Source organism: Oryctolagus cuniculus, chromosome 1 (genome assembly GCF_051225735.1).
Source record: "Oryctolagus cuniculus isolate XC-2025 breed Fujian yellow rabbit chromosome 1, ASM5122573v1, whole genome shotgun sequence".
Taxonomy (NCBI): domain Eukaryota; kingdom Metazoa; phylum Chordata; class Mammalia; order Lagomorpha; family Leporidae; genus Oryctolagus; species Oryctolagus cuniculus.
In genome coordinates, this window is record NC_142867.1 from 61,703,232 (window position 1) to 61,719,646 (window position 16,415).

Here is a 16,415-nt window from a genome sequence, read left to right on the forward strand (position 1 = left end):
TCATTGCTGACTCCTCTAGAAATTTTAACTAGGTTTTAAATAACTATTTAACAAGTGTGTGTGTCTGTGTTCAAAAGTTGTGTCTTCAATAAATATATATATATAACTTTAAAAATTGTATTTTAGATGCTCATAATATATACAAGTATTCAGTAGACCTTCATGCAAATAATACCTTAATTGTCTTCTCATGAAAATGAAAAAAAATCACTCTTATGTTGAGATTCAAATTTTTTATTGTTCAGTTTTGGGCATGTCTAGTTCAAATCTAGAGCTTTTACCCTAGTACTACTTAACCTGTAGAAAATAAAATCTCAAAAAAGTACTTGATTCAATGATGCATGCAATAAATCCATATTCTCAAACTGCTAAGACAATTTCTACTTCAAACTCTATGTCTCACTTTCTAATAAGAGGTGATATAAAAGATTTGTAGGAAAAATGAGGCAAAAGGAGAGCTTATTTTCATGCAAACATTTTATCTATGAATAATTTTTCTTAGCATACATTTTCCATTAAACTTTTGAAGACTCCTTGATTTATTCTTGAATATATTTTGACAAATTTGAAATCATTTATTTGTGTCTTATATACTTTCTCTGAACTACTGATCAATATAAAGTAATATAAAGTCAGTAAGGCAGTACACAAATTATATTATGAAATTCAAACATCATAATCACCAAGGACTTGCATTGAAAAACATTTTAAAATGAAAAATACTTATTGACAAATATTATTTTTTTAGGAACACATGGTTATCACAATGTATATAAGAAGCCTCCTTTCAATACCTACACGTGTTAGTGATTTTTATTGGAGAACTGTTGGAGAGAAGTTTTCAGTGGAAATATTACAGAACAGCAGGGAGATGCCATGGAGCATCAAAGTCTGTGCAAACACACAGCAGCTGGCAGAATGCTACCTGCAACTGCTTTGTCTAGTGTATGGTGGGGACGCCTTCATCCCAGAGTGAGGTGGGGGAAGCCTGCAGCTGCCTACACACCACTGGTGACCTTGTCTGAAGGAGCACTCTGAGGTTCCCACTGTGTCTGGCCTGGAGAACTAGTGGAGGGCAGGGTACCTACTTAAAGAGGGCATATTTTTTCTCTCTCCTCCCTCCACCAGAGGGTAGTGAAAGCAAGTGCCATCTTCCTAGAACAAGACAAGTGGAGGCTGCTCTGGCCTGCCTGCCACTGCTGGATCTTGTTAGTGGGAGAAACCCATAGGCCCCACAGACGTTGAGTCCAGCCTGTGGAGTGGGCAGGTGCAGGTGTCCACGTGGATCCGTGAAGGGAGGGCACGTTGCTTCCCACACCTTCCCACACCAAAGTACAAGACTCTGCTTGCCAAGGTGGAGCAGCAGATGAGTGCTGTCAAGTGGGTGGCCTGCTCTGGGTATGGGGCAGTCCCTCCACAGAAGCAGAAACTTGCAAAGCAGTGAGTAGATACCCTGCACCCTGTGACTGTGGGAATCCTGTAACTATGAAGTTATGTGTAAACCTGCAAACTGAGAAAGTTGTGGGATGTGGCTGGATCTTTGGGAAATCACTTGTTCTATTTCCAGAAACTCAGAACTCCCTGCCGGAGAGGAACATTGTGTAGAGCTACAGAGAGTATAGTTCCTTTGTAAAGTTTGTGTGGCTGAGCAGATTGGATGCACATGCAAAGTGTGTTCATCCTAGTCAGTTGGTTTACCTTATTAAAGAGAAGAACTGAGGCTGAAAACATACCAGCCAGTGCAGTCATCCTTGACAGCTGCTGACGATAGAGGATATGTACTGCACCCAAATTGAGTGTCACTCTGGACTCTTACACCACCCACACATGCTGGCCAAAGTACTCTGGCCCCAGCCAGCACACACCTTAGGGTATATGCTGAAGATGCAGGCACTCCACTAAGTCATGGAGGCACATTTCCACAAAAAAATTCAGAAGAAATAGTGACAAGTGTTATCCAGATGCATAAGAAGTAGCATAGAAATACTAGAAACATAAACAAAAAAGATGATGAGACTCCGCAAAAAGAACACAATACTATATCAATACTAGACTGTGAAGATGAGAATGACAAAATGTCTTAAAATTAAGTCAAAAGAATGATTGTAAGATTACTCAAAACGCAGAGAACAATTAAATGATTATTAAATCTTTATATGACAAGTATGAGAAAATCCTGAGATATTGAGAGAATAAAGAAAAATCAAGCTAAAATTTTAGAAATGAAGATTTCAATATATCAAATAAAAATACCGAGGAAAGCCTTAACAACAGATTCTGTGAGACAGAAGAAACAATGGCTGAGTTAGAAACAATCTTTGGAAAAATCATAAAAGAAAATATTAGGAAAAACAAAAACAGTGTTTGAGATCCATGAGATACCATCGAACAATCATATATATTTATATGTGTATATAGTAGTATATATACATAAAAATATAGTATTATATATACATAGATATATGCATTTTCACAAGGAATGGAAAAAGAGAATGGTTTAGAAAAGTTTTGAAATAAAACAATAGCAGAATATTTCCCTAATTTGGAGAAAGATATGTACATCAAAGTATCAAAGTACAGGAAGTACAAAGAACCTCAGATGTATATAATCAGAATAGATCTTCAACAGCATACATTATAGACAAATTTCAAAACTTAGACAAAAAGGAGCAATCCTAAAATTTAACAGAGAAAATGTCAGATTTCCTTTAAATAATCTCCAATAAAATTGAGGGCAGATTTCTCAACTGAATCTCTATGGGTTAGGGGAATATGGAGACATATAGTACAATTCCTAAAAGGAAAACCTGTCAACCACGAACACTGTACTCAAAGAAGTTTTAATGTATAAATGAAGGTGAATGACCTTCCAGAACCAACAAATATTGAGAGAATTTGTCACCACCAATAGCCTTATAAATTATATTTAGGGATGTGCTACACATAGTAATAAAGAAAGATAATCAGCATCATAAAAGAAAATATAGGCAGAAAATATCTAGTAAAAATACAAAGGAGATAAAAATCAATAGGAATATTTATATAAATGGAAACACAAGCTCCCTATTCTCTTGTCTCTTACAGATTCCTTTTCTTTGAGTACCTTGTAGTGCACAACAGAATTTCAAATATTTTAGATAGATAAGTAGAATTTTAAATATTTCAATCTTTAGCTATCTGGTCAAAAGAACATATAATGCTGTTAGAAATTTTAAAAGAAGCCCAGAACTTGAGTACACAATCTTCAAATGTACATGGATTTGAATACATTTCCAGATGACAGTTACATATAGATATATAAATGTTATGCTCTTGAATTTTAGTTATTTCTATCTCTATTCTCTCTCATGGGAAATTTTTACATTAATATACTTGAAAAACTCAGATTTTATAGGCCAAAATGGACAGTTCCTGGCTTAATGACACATGGGAAGAATAGAGTTTTACTGCTTACTGTCATTGCTATGACTGGAAATCTATTGTTCTGATCGTCATCAAACTGGAGCATAGCCTCCATGAGCCAACATAGTTTTCTTAGGCATGCTCAGAGCCACAGATATTTCTCTTGCTAGCAGCATTATGCCCAAGATGCTTGGAATCTTCTGGTTTCATTTGCTACAAAACTATTAATTTTTGTTAGCTTCAAGTGTGGTTCATTCATTAAATGTATAGAATCAAGCATTCCACTCATCACAGCCCTGGACCAGTATGTGACCTTCTTCTATCCATAAATTATTAGCATCATCTTTATCCACAAGCTGATCACTAAAGTAGGCGCTTTGGTAACATTCAGGGCTGCCAATCTTGTCACTCCATGCTTAGTTTTGATAAAGTGCCAATTTCAGTTTTATTACAAAACAGTCATCTCCCATTCCTACTGTGAGCATATGGGTATTGTGATACTAGCTGCTGGAAAGTCTGAGTGAATCAAATCTGATTTGTTGGTTGCCTTAGCTGTTGCCAGATTAACTTTACTTTCATCACATTGTCCTGCTTAGATAGGGATCTCCATACTGTCTTCCATAATGGTTGTAGCTGTTTGCACTCCCACCACCAGTATATTAAGGTACTTTATTTCTCACATCCTGTCTGGCATTTGTTATTTTTTTTTTTATTTTTGGATGACAGCTATTCTAACTGGGATGAAGTGAACACTGATTACAATTTTTATTCACATTTTCCTGATGGCTACTGATCCTGAGTATTTGTCATGTGTCAGTTGGCCTTTTGTACTTCATGCTTTGGGAAATGCCCATTTTTTTTTCCCTTAGCCTACTTTTATACTGGATTGTTTGGTTTGCTGTTGTTGAGTTTCTTGAGCTCCTTATATATCATGGATATTAATCCTGTATTAGATAAATGGTTTGCAAACATTTCTCTCATTCTGTTGGTTGTTCCTTTACTTTGCTGAGTGATTCCTTTGCTGTGTGGCATTTTCTTAACTTGATATAATCCCATTTGCCTATTTATTGCTTTAATTGCCTGTGCTCCAGGGTCTTATCCAAGAAATCTTTAGGGGCTTTTTTCTAAAGGCATTGCTGTAAGCTTGGCAATAGAGGCAAAACGTTTTCTTCTTAATGTTAATGTTGAATTTCAGATGAAAGAGCAACAAGGCATTGACCTTTTTCATTTTTCCCTGGCTTTCATCTAATTGTTCATTTTTGGAAGGATGCTATGCAAATTCTGAGGGTTTTCTGCACTTATTTCTTTGAAGGAATCTGTCACTTCATGTCAGGCCTTCAGCGGCAATTTTTCCTTGAGCAGTGCTACTCCAGTGTGGGACATTTAGGCATACGTTGATACACCTTCCCTTCATGGGTACATCAATAGACATAGAATTTTTGAGAACTTTTGGAATTGTGAGAGTAAGTCTGCTTGTCTTTCACATCAAATATTATATTTATATTAATTTAATCTTCTGAATATTTATTTATGTATTTATTTTTTAAGATTAATTTTTATGTATTTGAAAGGCAGAGTTACAGAGAGAGGTAGAGACAGAGAGAGAGATCTTCTATCAGCTGGTTCACTCTCCAGATGGCTGCAACAGCCAGAGCTGTGCCGATCTGAAGCCAGTAGCCAGGAGCTTCTTCCAGGGTTTCCACGCAGGTGCAGGGGCACAAGGATTTGGGCCATCCTCCACTGCTTTCCCAGGCCATAGCACAGAGCTGGATTGGAAGTGGAGAAGACAGGACTATAACCGGCATCCATATGGAATGCTGGCACTTCAGGCCAGGGCTTTAACCTGCTGTGCCACAGCGCCAGCTCTTTGTTTATGTATTTGACAGTCAGAGTTACAGAAAGTGGAGAGAAAGACACACACACATTCAGAGGCAGAGAAAGAGAGAAGGTAAGAGGTTGAGAGAGCAAGGGGGGAGGGGAAGAGAGGGAGGAAGAGGGAGAGGGAGAGAGAGGGAGAGGGAGAGAGAGGGAGAGAAAGAGATCTTCCATCCACTGCTTTACTCCCTTGATGGCTGCAACTTTCAGGGTCTGACCTTGCTGAAGCCAAGAGCCAGCAGCTTCATCCAGGTGTTCCACTTGGATTGCAGGGGCTCAAGTACTTTGGCCATCTTCCTATGATTATTCTAGACCATTAGCAGGGACCTGCATCCAAAGTGGAGCAGCTGAGACTTTAACAGTCACTCATATGGCATGCCAGTGTTGCAGGCAAGATTTACTTGCTATGCCAATAAACCAGACTCTGTACTTGAACATTTATTTTTTTTTTAATGAATATAAATTTCCAAAGTACAGCTTATGGATTACAATGGCTTCCCCCCCATAACGTCCCTCCCACCCGCAACCCTCCCCTTTCCCACTCCCTCTCCCCTTCCATTCACATCAAGATTCATTTCCGATTCTCTTTATATACAGAAGATCAGTTTAGCATACATTAAGTAAAGATTTCAACAGTTTGCTCCCACACAGAAACATAACGTGAAAAATACTGTTTGAGTACTAGTTATAGCATTAGATCTCAATGTACAGCACACTAAGGACAAAGATCCTACATGAGGAGTAAGTGCACAGTGACTCCTGTTGTTGACTCAACAAATTGACACTCCTGTTTATGGCATCAGTAATCACCCTAGGCTCTTGTCATGAGCTTCCAAGGCTATGGAAGCCCCCTGAGTTCACTGACTCTGATCATATTTAGACAAGGCCATGGTCAAAGTGGAAGTTCTCTCCTCCCTTCAGAGAAAGGTACCTCCTTCTTTGATGACCCGTTCTTTCCACTGGGATCTCACTCACAGACATCTTTCATTTAGGTCATTTTTTTTTTTTCACCAGAGTGTCTTGGCTTTCCATGCCTGAAATACTCTCATGAGCTTTTCAGCCGGATCCGCATGCCTTAAGGCCAGAGTGCTGTTTAGGACATCTGCCATTCTATAGGTCTGCTGTGTATCTCACTTCCCATGTTGGATCATTCTCTCCCTTTTTTATTCTGTCAGCTAGTATTTGCAGACACTGGTTTTGTTTATGTGATCCCTTTGGTTCTTAGTCCTATCATTATGATCAATTGTGAACAGAAATTGATCACTGGGACTAGTGAGATGGCATTGGTATATGCCATCTTGATGGGATTGAATTGGAATCCCCTGGTATGTTTCTAACTCTACCGTTTGAGGTACGTCAGCTTGAGCGTGTCCCGAATTGCACATCTCTTCCTTCTCTTATTCCCACTCTTACATTTAACAGTGATCACTTTTCAGTTAAGTTTCAGCACTTAAGAAGAATTCTGTATTGATTACAGTATTCAACCAAAGGTATTAAGTAGAACAAAAAAAATACTAAGAGGAATAACATATTAAGTTGTTCATCAACAGTTAGGGTGAGGGCTGATCAAGTCACCGTTTCTCATAGTGTTCATTTCACTTTAACAGGTTTCCTTTTTGGTGCTCAGTTAGTTGTCACCTATCAAGGAGAACAATTGGTATTTGTCCCTTTGGGATTGGCTTATTTCACTCAACATAATGTTTTGCAAATTCCTAACAGGGATCATTTTTCAGTTAAAATTTAAACACCTAAGAATAATTGTGTGTTAATTACAGAGTTCAACCAATGGTACTAGAACAAAGAAAATACTAAAATGGATAAAGTATTACATGTACATCAACCATCAGGACAAGAGCTGATCAAGTCACTGTTTCTCATAGTGTCCATTTCACTTCAACAAGTTTCCCCTTTGGTGCTCAGTTAGTTGTCGCCAATCAGGGAGAACAAGTAGTATTTGTCCCTTTGGGACTGACTTATTTCACTAAGCCTGATGTTTTCCAAATTCCTCCATCTTGTTGCCAAATGTTCGGGTTTCGTTGTTTTTGACTGCTATATAGTATTCCATAGAGTACATGTCCCATAATTTCTTTATCCAGTCTACTGTTGATGGGCATTTGGGTTGGTTCCAGGTCTTAGCTATTGTAAATTGAGCTGCACTAAACATTAATGTGCAGACAGCTTGTTTGTTTGCCAATTTCATTTCCTTTGGGTAAATTCCAAGGAGTGGGATGGCTGGGTTGAATGATAGGGTTATATTCAGGTTTCTGAGGAATCTCCAGACTGATTTCCATAGTGGCTTAACCACTTTGCATTCCCACCAACAGTGGGTTAGAGATCAAGAGACTCCACAAAAACAAATCAAACAACCCACTTAAGAGATGGGCCAAGGACCTCAACAGACATTTTTCAAAAGAGGAAATCCAAATGGCCAACAGGCACATGAAAAAATGTTCCAGGTCACTAGCAATCAGGGAAATGCAAATCAAAACCACAATGAGGTTTCACCTCACCCCAGTTAGAATGGCTCACATTCAGAAATCTACCAACAACAGATGCTGGAGAGGATGTGGGGAAAAAGGGACACTAACCCACTGTACTTGAACATTTAAATGATATTGAAATACAGGCTATATTTTTATAATTTCTAAAATTGTTCAGAATATATATTAATCAAATTAGTAAAAGCTAAGTCTGGCTGTTGTGGATCTGATAAATAGCTCTGCTCCATTTTCTAAGATTCTTTGTCTCTTGATGATGATTCTCAAAAGAATAGAGAGGGACAGATATTAGTAACTGTTGTCTCCCATATTCATGGCTTAAAACTAAGATATACAATCCCAAATGCACAATCTTTATTTGTCCTATACAGAGCTTTATAATACAATAAATCTAAAGAGTATGGAATAAATTTAATACAATGAATTAATGAGGGAATTTATCAAGACTAGAAGATATGACATCCAGATGAAAATTTCTTATAAATATATATACAGTATAGAAATACTTAGGAAATAATAAGTTCCATTAAGTGTAAAATTCTAAGACATGTTGGAGATTTATATTTACAATAACATAAAATACTTGTAGGACTTCTACTCTGAAAATTATAAACATTATCAAAATAAATCAAGCAAGCTATAAAAATAAAAAGTTGTATTTAAAATTAAAAAAATGAAAATCATGGACTTACAAGTCATTGTTGCTAAATATCAATTAGAAATGGAATAATTGTAATTGCATTGAGTATACTGGGGTGAAAACCACTAATTAAATGATTGAAAATTCTGTCATTATTATTAGAACATATGAGCATCAGATTTGGTCATCAGAAGAAAAGCATATTCTTCTGCAATTCAACACAAAACAAATCACATAGTCGTCATCCTAATCAAATTATGGATCCTTTATAAAAATTATCTAAATTATTCAATAATTTAACTGATAACTATCTAAAATAAAAGAAAAAGCTGGGGAGCTGTGAAGGCTGAGGAGCTGAAGTTTAAAGAGGCATGAAAATTAAATGCACTGGGCAGTCCTTTTTTGACATCTGCATAAGAACTAAATAAGATTGTAGAAGAAAGCTTTAGAAATATCGTCAAACTTTAAAATGAACTGTTTCTACATAATATTATTCCATTTATACATACACTGGACCTGGTTCTTTTAATAGACAAATAGAAGTTGAACATATCATTATGGTGTACAATATCATATTTGTACCTCTATACACTGGAACAGGTAAGCCACATTATTGACAATGTATTATTACCTCACATACTTAGATTTTTTTGGTGAGAACACCTAAAATCTAATCTTAGCCCTAAGAGAATGGTTATTAGCTTTGTCACCATGTTGTTTCATAGAGCAGTTGAACCAATTACTCCTATCTTAAAATTTCATGTTCTTGGGCCAGCATCTTCCCAAAGACCAACAAACCCTGCGTCTGGTAACCATCATTCAACTCTTATTTCTGTTAAGTTTACTTTTTAAATCCCTTTCCTAAGACACAAACCACTCACTCCATTAGATAATGTAGGAAATGAATATTGGTTCTTAGCTTAAAAGCATTGTGATTGGCAATGAAATTAGAAATAATGATAATACAAACCATCATGTCATATTGCTAAACATGATCGATACATCTTGGTGAGATAGGATATAGATCTAGGAAAAATCTTTTTCATGTAAGATCATGTGCAAGAGACTCAGTGATTGTGGCTCTAAGGTACACTTTATAAATCGCCATCCACTGTACTGGACAAAATAAAATTATTATTAGTTATAATGAATTTATATTTTGGAAATATTCATTGCATTTCTCTATCAGCATATCTGTATGGATGACTCTGAATATCTCAAGATATTTTTCTCTTTCTTATTAACTGTCATTGGTTTGTTTTGTGCCGTCTTAGCATATTCACTTCTCTTATACATTTTTAAGGAGAGATATCTTGTTACAAATCCAAAAAATAAGCTAAGTTTGATTTTTTTCTTTCTGATACTTTATTTTTTCATGTTAATGTAATATCAACTTTTTTTTCATGTTAATTGTAGTTTGAACAGATTCAATGTTTGAATCCCTTTTAGGCAATGAAATTTCCAATATCTGAAACATTTCCTGCTTTCTTTTTATCTTTTATAGAAAGACATCATTGTCCCATAGTGAATAGAGAAATTCAATTCCCCAAGGATGCTACATAGTATAAAACACTCATTGGTCCCTGCCTGAAACATCAAGAAGATTCCCACTCTGTGGCTTCTGCTCATATGTCCATCAATAGTTCTCAGTAAGTCTTTGGCTTTCAGAATATACACAGTAGTGGAGAAATTTAAGTTTCTAGAGAACATGCATGCTTGTGCCCAATATGATGCCAGCATGATTTTCAAAAAGCAACAGATGCTTAAAGAAACTGAGTATTCAAATTCTGTAAAGATTTTGTCTCATCATAATGTATCCATTCTATAATATTTCCAAATTACATTAAAACAAACTGGTTCAAAATTTTAAAGTTAATCTGAAAAATAAGACTTCAAGAGAATGATAGTTGAGATGACAAAAGAACAGAATGCTTTCCTTCGGCTAGAACTTCAGGAAAGTATATAGGGAAATGCTCACTGTATTACCAAATGTCTGAGGGCATTTAATGCAAAAGTGGATAAATTTCTGTGGATTAATACATAGCATTTAGTGAGAAAATAGTGCATTTTATTATTTTATCTCAGTACTTGAAATAGAATATTTCATTTAATTTTCACGGTCATCCTGTATTGTATTTCTATATATTAGCTATATTTTACCAATGAGAAAATTCAAGTACTGAGTTTTGTAACTGATTCAAGGGAGAAGAAAGATAATCAATGGAGATCTTCCTTGATTGCTTCAGGTTCTGTAAAATCCTATTATTAGAATGTAAGTTAGCACCACTACCAGGCATTAAGAGGCAGGCAATTTAAGGATCCGCTTAATGATGTTTGGTGCCATCCTGCAATATGGCAGACTACTTCAGAAATAAAAAGAGGTTTCTGTTACTTGAAAACTGAAGACTTGATCAATGGTGAACTTTAGGGGCAGTGTAGAGAAAAAAGATATTTGGTATTTTCAGGAGCATGTGTTACCTCTGGTAAGGAGTTTGGATTTAGATCATTTAATTCCTTTCAACTTTTATAACCTGAGAATTATCTGGAGTTGGAATTAGAGTCTAGGAAACCCTAACAGTTTAGGTGTATTAACAGAGACTCAAATTTTCAGATGGTTCAGCTTCATCCAGAGATGACAATGGTGAATGAAAGCTTTCTTCACTCTTACAATGTATGATGCACATAGGTTGTTGCTTTGTATCATCCAGTGTTGTATTTTTCAATTGAAGAATGTGGTTAACCCTCATTTACCTCAGTTTCTCTAAGGCCCAGTCATTAAGTCCCACAGATATTGAATCCTTGATATTCCCTCAGTTGTGTGACATCACTTCCTGATATCTAATTTAGATAGTATCACAGAAAATTTTCTATGAAGATCTTTATAGCCCATGGCTTTCAGATCCTTCAAGTCACTCACCAAGCTTGCTGTAGATTGGAATTTGAAAGGGCAACCTAAAATGTTCAAATATATTATGATGGTAAATAATGCATAATGTATATTTAATAAATGGTAAATGCTACTGTTTGAATTACAGTAACTCACTATGTACACACTTCAAAAATAGATAATGCGTAAACATATCATTGTTCCTTAATTGCTTGAAACGACACCATAATATATAAGATACTCAAAATGTATATGAATAAATCTGTTGGAAATGCACTTTTAATTTGTGTGTAGTATTAACTTACAAAGTGGGTAGCATCTTAGTTATCATATTGTGTATTTGCTAAAAAGAAGTGTTCTAGAATTAGAAGACTCAGAAAAGGAAGCTTGGTTCAGATTATGATTATATTTTAAGAAATGAACAGGGCCATCAAAGAAGGAGGTACCTTTTCTGAAGGGAGGAGAGAACTTCCACTTTGACTATGACCCTGTCAGAATAAGATTGAAGTCGGCGAACTCAAAAGGCTTCCATAGCCTTGGCAACTCATGACTAGAGCCTAGGGAGATTACTGATGCCATAAACAAGAGTGTCAAATTGTTAAGTCAACAACAGGAGTCACTGTGTACTTACTTCTCATGTGGGATCTGTCCTTAGTGTGTTGTCCAATGTGAAGTAATGCTATAACTAGTACTGAAACAGTATTTTACACTTTGTGTTTCTGTGTGGGTGCAAACTGATGAAATCTTTACTTAATATATACTGAATCGATCTCCTGTATATAAAGATAATTGAAAATGAATCTTGATGTGAATGGAATGGGAGAGGGAGTGGGAGATGGGAGGGGTGTGAGTGGGGGGGAAATTATGGGGGGGAAGCCATTGTAATCCATTAACTGTACTTTGAAAATTTATATTTACTAAATAAAAAATTAAAAAATAAAGAAATGAAGCAGTAAAAGCTCCTGCAATTGGTTTGTGATGGGTTGTCAATGCCCTTTCATATCTCAGAGACAATCTGTCAAGGTGAACTCATTTCCACATTACAGAAGAATGAGAAGGCTTGGCAGATTTTCCTGTTTCCAGTATGTTTTTTTTATTGCATCATCACTGTGCTTGTCTATACTTTCCTTAAATGGTTGTTACTGTGATGTTTGCAGGAATTAAAAAAAAAGTATTGTGATCTGTATTTATTCAACATTTGAAAAATTAAGGGATATATACATTTTGTAAGGAGAGATACATACTGGCTTCAAATAATCAGTCAGAAAGCCCCTTGAAGGTTAGTAGGTGACAAGTCAAATAGTTTTTACTCTGAAATAAGTCCCTTGGAAGCATAAGGAAACCCACAGTACAATGTGCTGTACTGACAGATGATATGATGGAGAGTGTCCTAAGAAAAACTTTGTTCAGAAGAACACTGTCACCCCTATAGAAAGCATTGTGGTTTGAGTGGATAGAAGATGTACACGACTATAAGTCAATAAAAATTTTTATGGAGTAGTCTATGTTATTTCAAACGATAGGTCAAAGTGATTATTCCAACTTAGGAAGGTGAAGTAGGTATTTTGAAGGACGAAAGGAAAACTGAGAATATATTGATACTTGATAACAAAGAACTGTGATGTGCACATACCAGAGCATAGAAGCAGAGAATATGCTCAATTTTAAAGGGCAACCTAAAATGTTCAAATATATTCTGATGGTAAATAATGCATATGTATATTTAATAAATGGCAAATGCTACTGTTTGAATCCCAGGAACTCACCACATACATGCTTCATAAATAGATAATGTATAAACATATCATTGTTCCTTATGTTGAGGGGAAAAAACTTATGAACAGTTGGGGAAAGTTGTGAAATATATGGTCTGTTTTTGAGAAAATACAAAACTTTCAAACAATTATATTGAAAGCATTATTAGAGAGTATGTTGAGGAGGAATTACACTATGAAGAGACTAACCTGAGAAAACAACCTAGTGACTTCTGAATATGATATTTAATCCAGTCAAACTTGTCTTCTGTTTTAAACCAAATTGAATATTCTATCACCTTGAGATCTCTTTTGTGTGTTATAGGTGGAGTCTAGCTCCTGAATATCTTTACATTATCTTTCCCCACAAGTCCAATTAGTGGGTCACCAGAAAACTAAGATGAGTAGCAATGGAGCCTGCGCTGTGGTGTAGTAGACTGAGCCTCAGCTTGTGGCACCAGCATACCATGTGGATGCCAGTTTGCCTCCCGGCACCACTAATTCCAACTCAGCTCTCTGCTATGGCCTGGAAAAGGTGGAATGTGGCCCAAATGCTTGGGCCCCTGCATCCACATGGGAGACCCAGAAGAAGCTCCTAGCTTCAGATCAGCTCAGTTCTGACTGTTGCGGCCATTTGGGGAGTGAACCAGCAGATGGAAGACAATTTTATTTTTGACAGGCAAAGTGTGCAGTGAGAGAGAGAGACACAGAGAAAAATCTTCCTTAAGTTGGTTCACCCTTCAATGGCCACCACCGCCAGTGTGCTGCAGCCAGTGCACCAAACTCATCCGAAGCCAGGAGCCAGGTGCTTCTCCTGGTCTCCCATGGGGTGCGGGGCTCAAGCACTTGGGCCATCCTCCAATGCACTCCCAGGCCACAGCAGAGAGCTGGACTGGAAGAGGAGCAACCGGCACAGAATCCAGTGCCCCGACCGGGACTAGAACCCAGTGTGCTGGCGCTGCAGGCGGAGGATTAGCCTATTAAGCCACGGTGCCAGCCGATGGAAGACATTTTTTTACATTTCCTCCTCTTCTGTCTGTAACACTACCTCTCAAAGAAATAAATAAAAAGATGAGTAGCATGTAAAATGTAAATGGAGTCTCAATGGCCCAGCATTCCTGGAGAGAAAGAAACCATGCAGTCCATTTTGGTTTGCTCATAAAAATTTATTAAAACATGGAGAAACATAGAATTTGAAAATTTGTCTGTTAATGACCATGAAAGAAGGTAGAAAATTAGGAGCTAAGATGGAAGAGAGAAAGTGATTCTTTCTTACTCTAACTAAAGTAAGTTATGCTAAAATGAATAATTTTTTTTCTGATTTTTAAGTCGTCAGGTATTGACAAGAAACAGAAGACAAAGCAGAATCTATTGACCAAACCACCATGCTCCCATTGAATGGCTCAGTCTTCATGCCATCTGTATTTACACTCATTGGGATTCCCGGCCTGGAGTCAGTGCAGTGTTGGATTGGGATTCCATTCTGTGCCATGTACATCATTGCTGTGGTTGGGAACTCCTTAATCATAGTTATAGTCAAAAATGAAAACAGCCTCCACATGCCCATGTACATTTTTCTGGCCATGTTGGCAGCCACAGACATTGCACTTAGCACTTGCATTCTTCCCAAAATGTTAGGAATCTTCTGGTTTAATATGCCAGAGATTTATGTTGATGCCTGCCTGCTGCAAATGGGGCTTATTCATTCATTCCAGGCAACTGAATCAGGTGTGTTGCTGGCAATGGCCTTGGATCGCTACGTGGCCATCTGCAACCCCTTGAGACATGCCACTTTCTTCTCTCGAAAACTCTTGACTTATATTGGTGTTGCTGTGACACTCAGGCCCATTATCCTTACAATCCCATCCCTACTTCTCATCAAATGCCGCCTTAGGCTCTATCGAACTACAATTGTTGCCCACTCTTATTGTGAACACATGGCCATTGTGAAACTGGCAGCTGAAGATGTTCGCGTCAACAAGATATATGGGTTGTTTGTTGCCTTTACCATCCTAGGGTTTGACATAATCTTTATTACTTTGTCTTATGTTCAAATCTTTATCACTGTCTTTCAACTGCCTGAGAAAGAGGCAAGATTCAAGGCCTTCAATACGTGCATTGCCCACATTTGTGTCTTCCTGCAATTCTACCTTCTTGCTTTCTTCTCCTTCTTCACACACAGGTTTGGTTCTCATATACCAAAATATGTTCATATTCTCTTGTCAAGCCTTTACCTGTTAGTCCCACCTTTTCTCAACCCTATTGTCTATGGAGTTAAGACCAAACAAATCCGTGACAATGTCTTGAAAATGTTGTGCTCTAAACAATCTTCTTGATTATTACTGACTCCTCTAGAATTTTTTAAAATTTTGTATAAGTTATACAAGTTTCATGTTTTCTTATGCACAGATTTAGGAACAGAGCAATCTTTCATTTCCTCCCGCTCATGCTCCAGCCCTTTTCCCCCTCCCTCTCTATCCCACTCTTAATTTTTATAAGATCTACTTTCAGTTTACTTAATGATCATCAGATTAACCCTACATTAGGCAAAAGAGTTCAAGAAATAGTATGAAGGAAAAAAAAAACTATTCCTGAACAGAAGAGATAAAGGCAGTAAATAATCATCAAATCTCAAAATGTCCATTTCCCTCTAATACGTTGCATTTTTGGAACTTGTAGGTTCTAAATGACAACAACATAAGTAACAATTGTGTGTGTGGTTAAAAGTTGTGTCTTTTTAAATATATATATCTTTAAAAACCTGTTCATTTCATATGCTTATAATGTCTTGATGTATTCATTAAATCATCAAAGAATCAAAACCTTTATGGCTTCTCTTGACAAGGATGAAAAAGCACTCTTATGTTGAAATTTAAAATTATTTATTGTTCTGTTTTGGGCATGTCCAGTTAAATATAGTGATTTCACTCTAGTAATTATACCTGTAGAAAAAATTTCAGAAAAAGTCCTTGATTCAAAATTTCAAACAATATATCATATTCTCAAACTGCTAAGACAATTTCATTTAAAAAAAAATTATTTAAAAAATTGTTTAAGAAAACCCACTTTCTAATAGAAGGCAATATCAAAAATTTGTGAAAAAATTGAGGCCAAAGATATATATATTTTTGTGTAAACATTTTTGGAAATCTTTGAACACTTTTTTCTTAGCATATATTTTTCATGACCTTTTTGAAGACCCCTTGCATTTGCTTTTCAATATATTTTGACAAATTTGAAATCATTTATCTCTGCCTTATGTACTTTCTCTGAAATACTGATCAGTATAAAACATATATAAAGGCAGAAATGCAGTACAAAAATTATGCCATGAAACACAAACATCATAATCATTGAGA

General features: G+C 36.4%; 1 protein-coding gene across 1 annotated transcript; it reads left to right on the plus strand.

Annotated features, from left to right (window-relative positions):
* The first annotated feature begins 14,441 nt into the window (after nt 1-14,441).
* Nucleotides 14,442-15,392, plus strand: OLFR68 (MOR 3'Beta2). Its single transcript, NM_001171452.1, is given in 1 exon segment — nt 14,442-15,392. A coding segment is annotated over 1 exon segment (951 nt).
* The last annotated feature ends 1,023 nt before the right edge of the window (nt 15,393-16,415 follow it).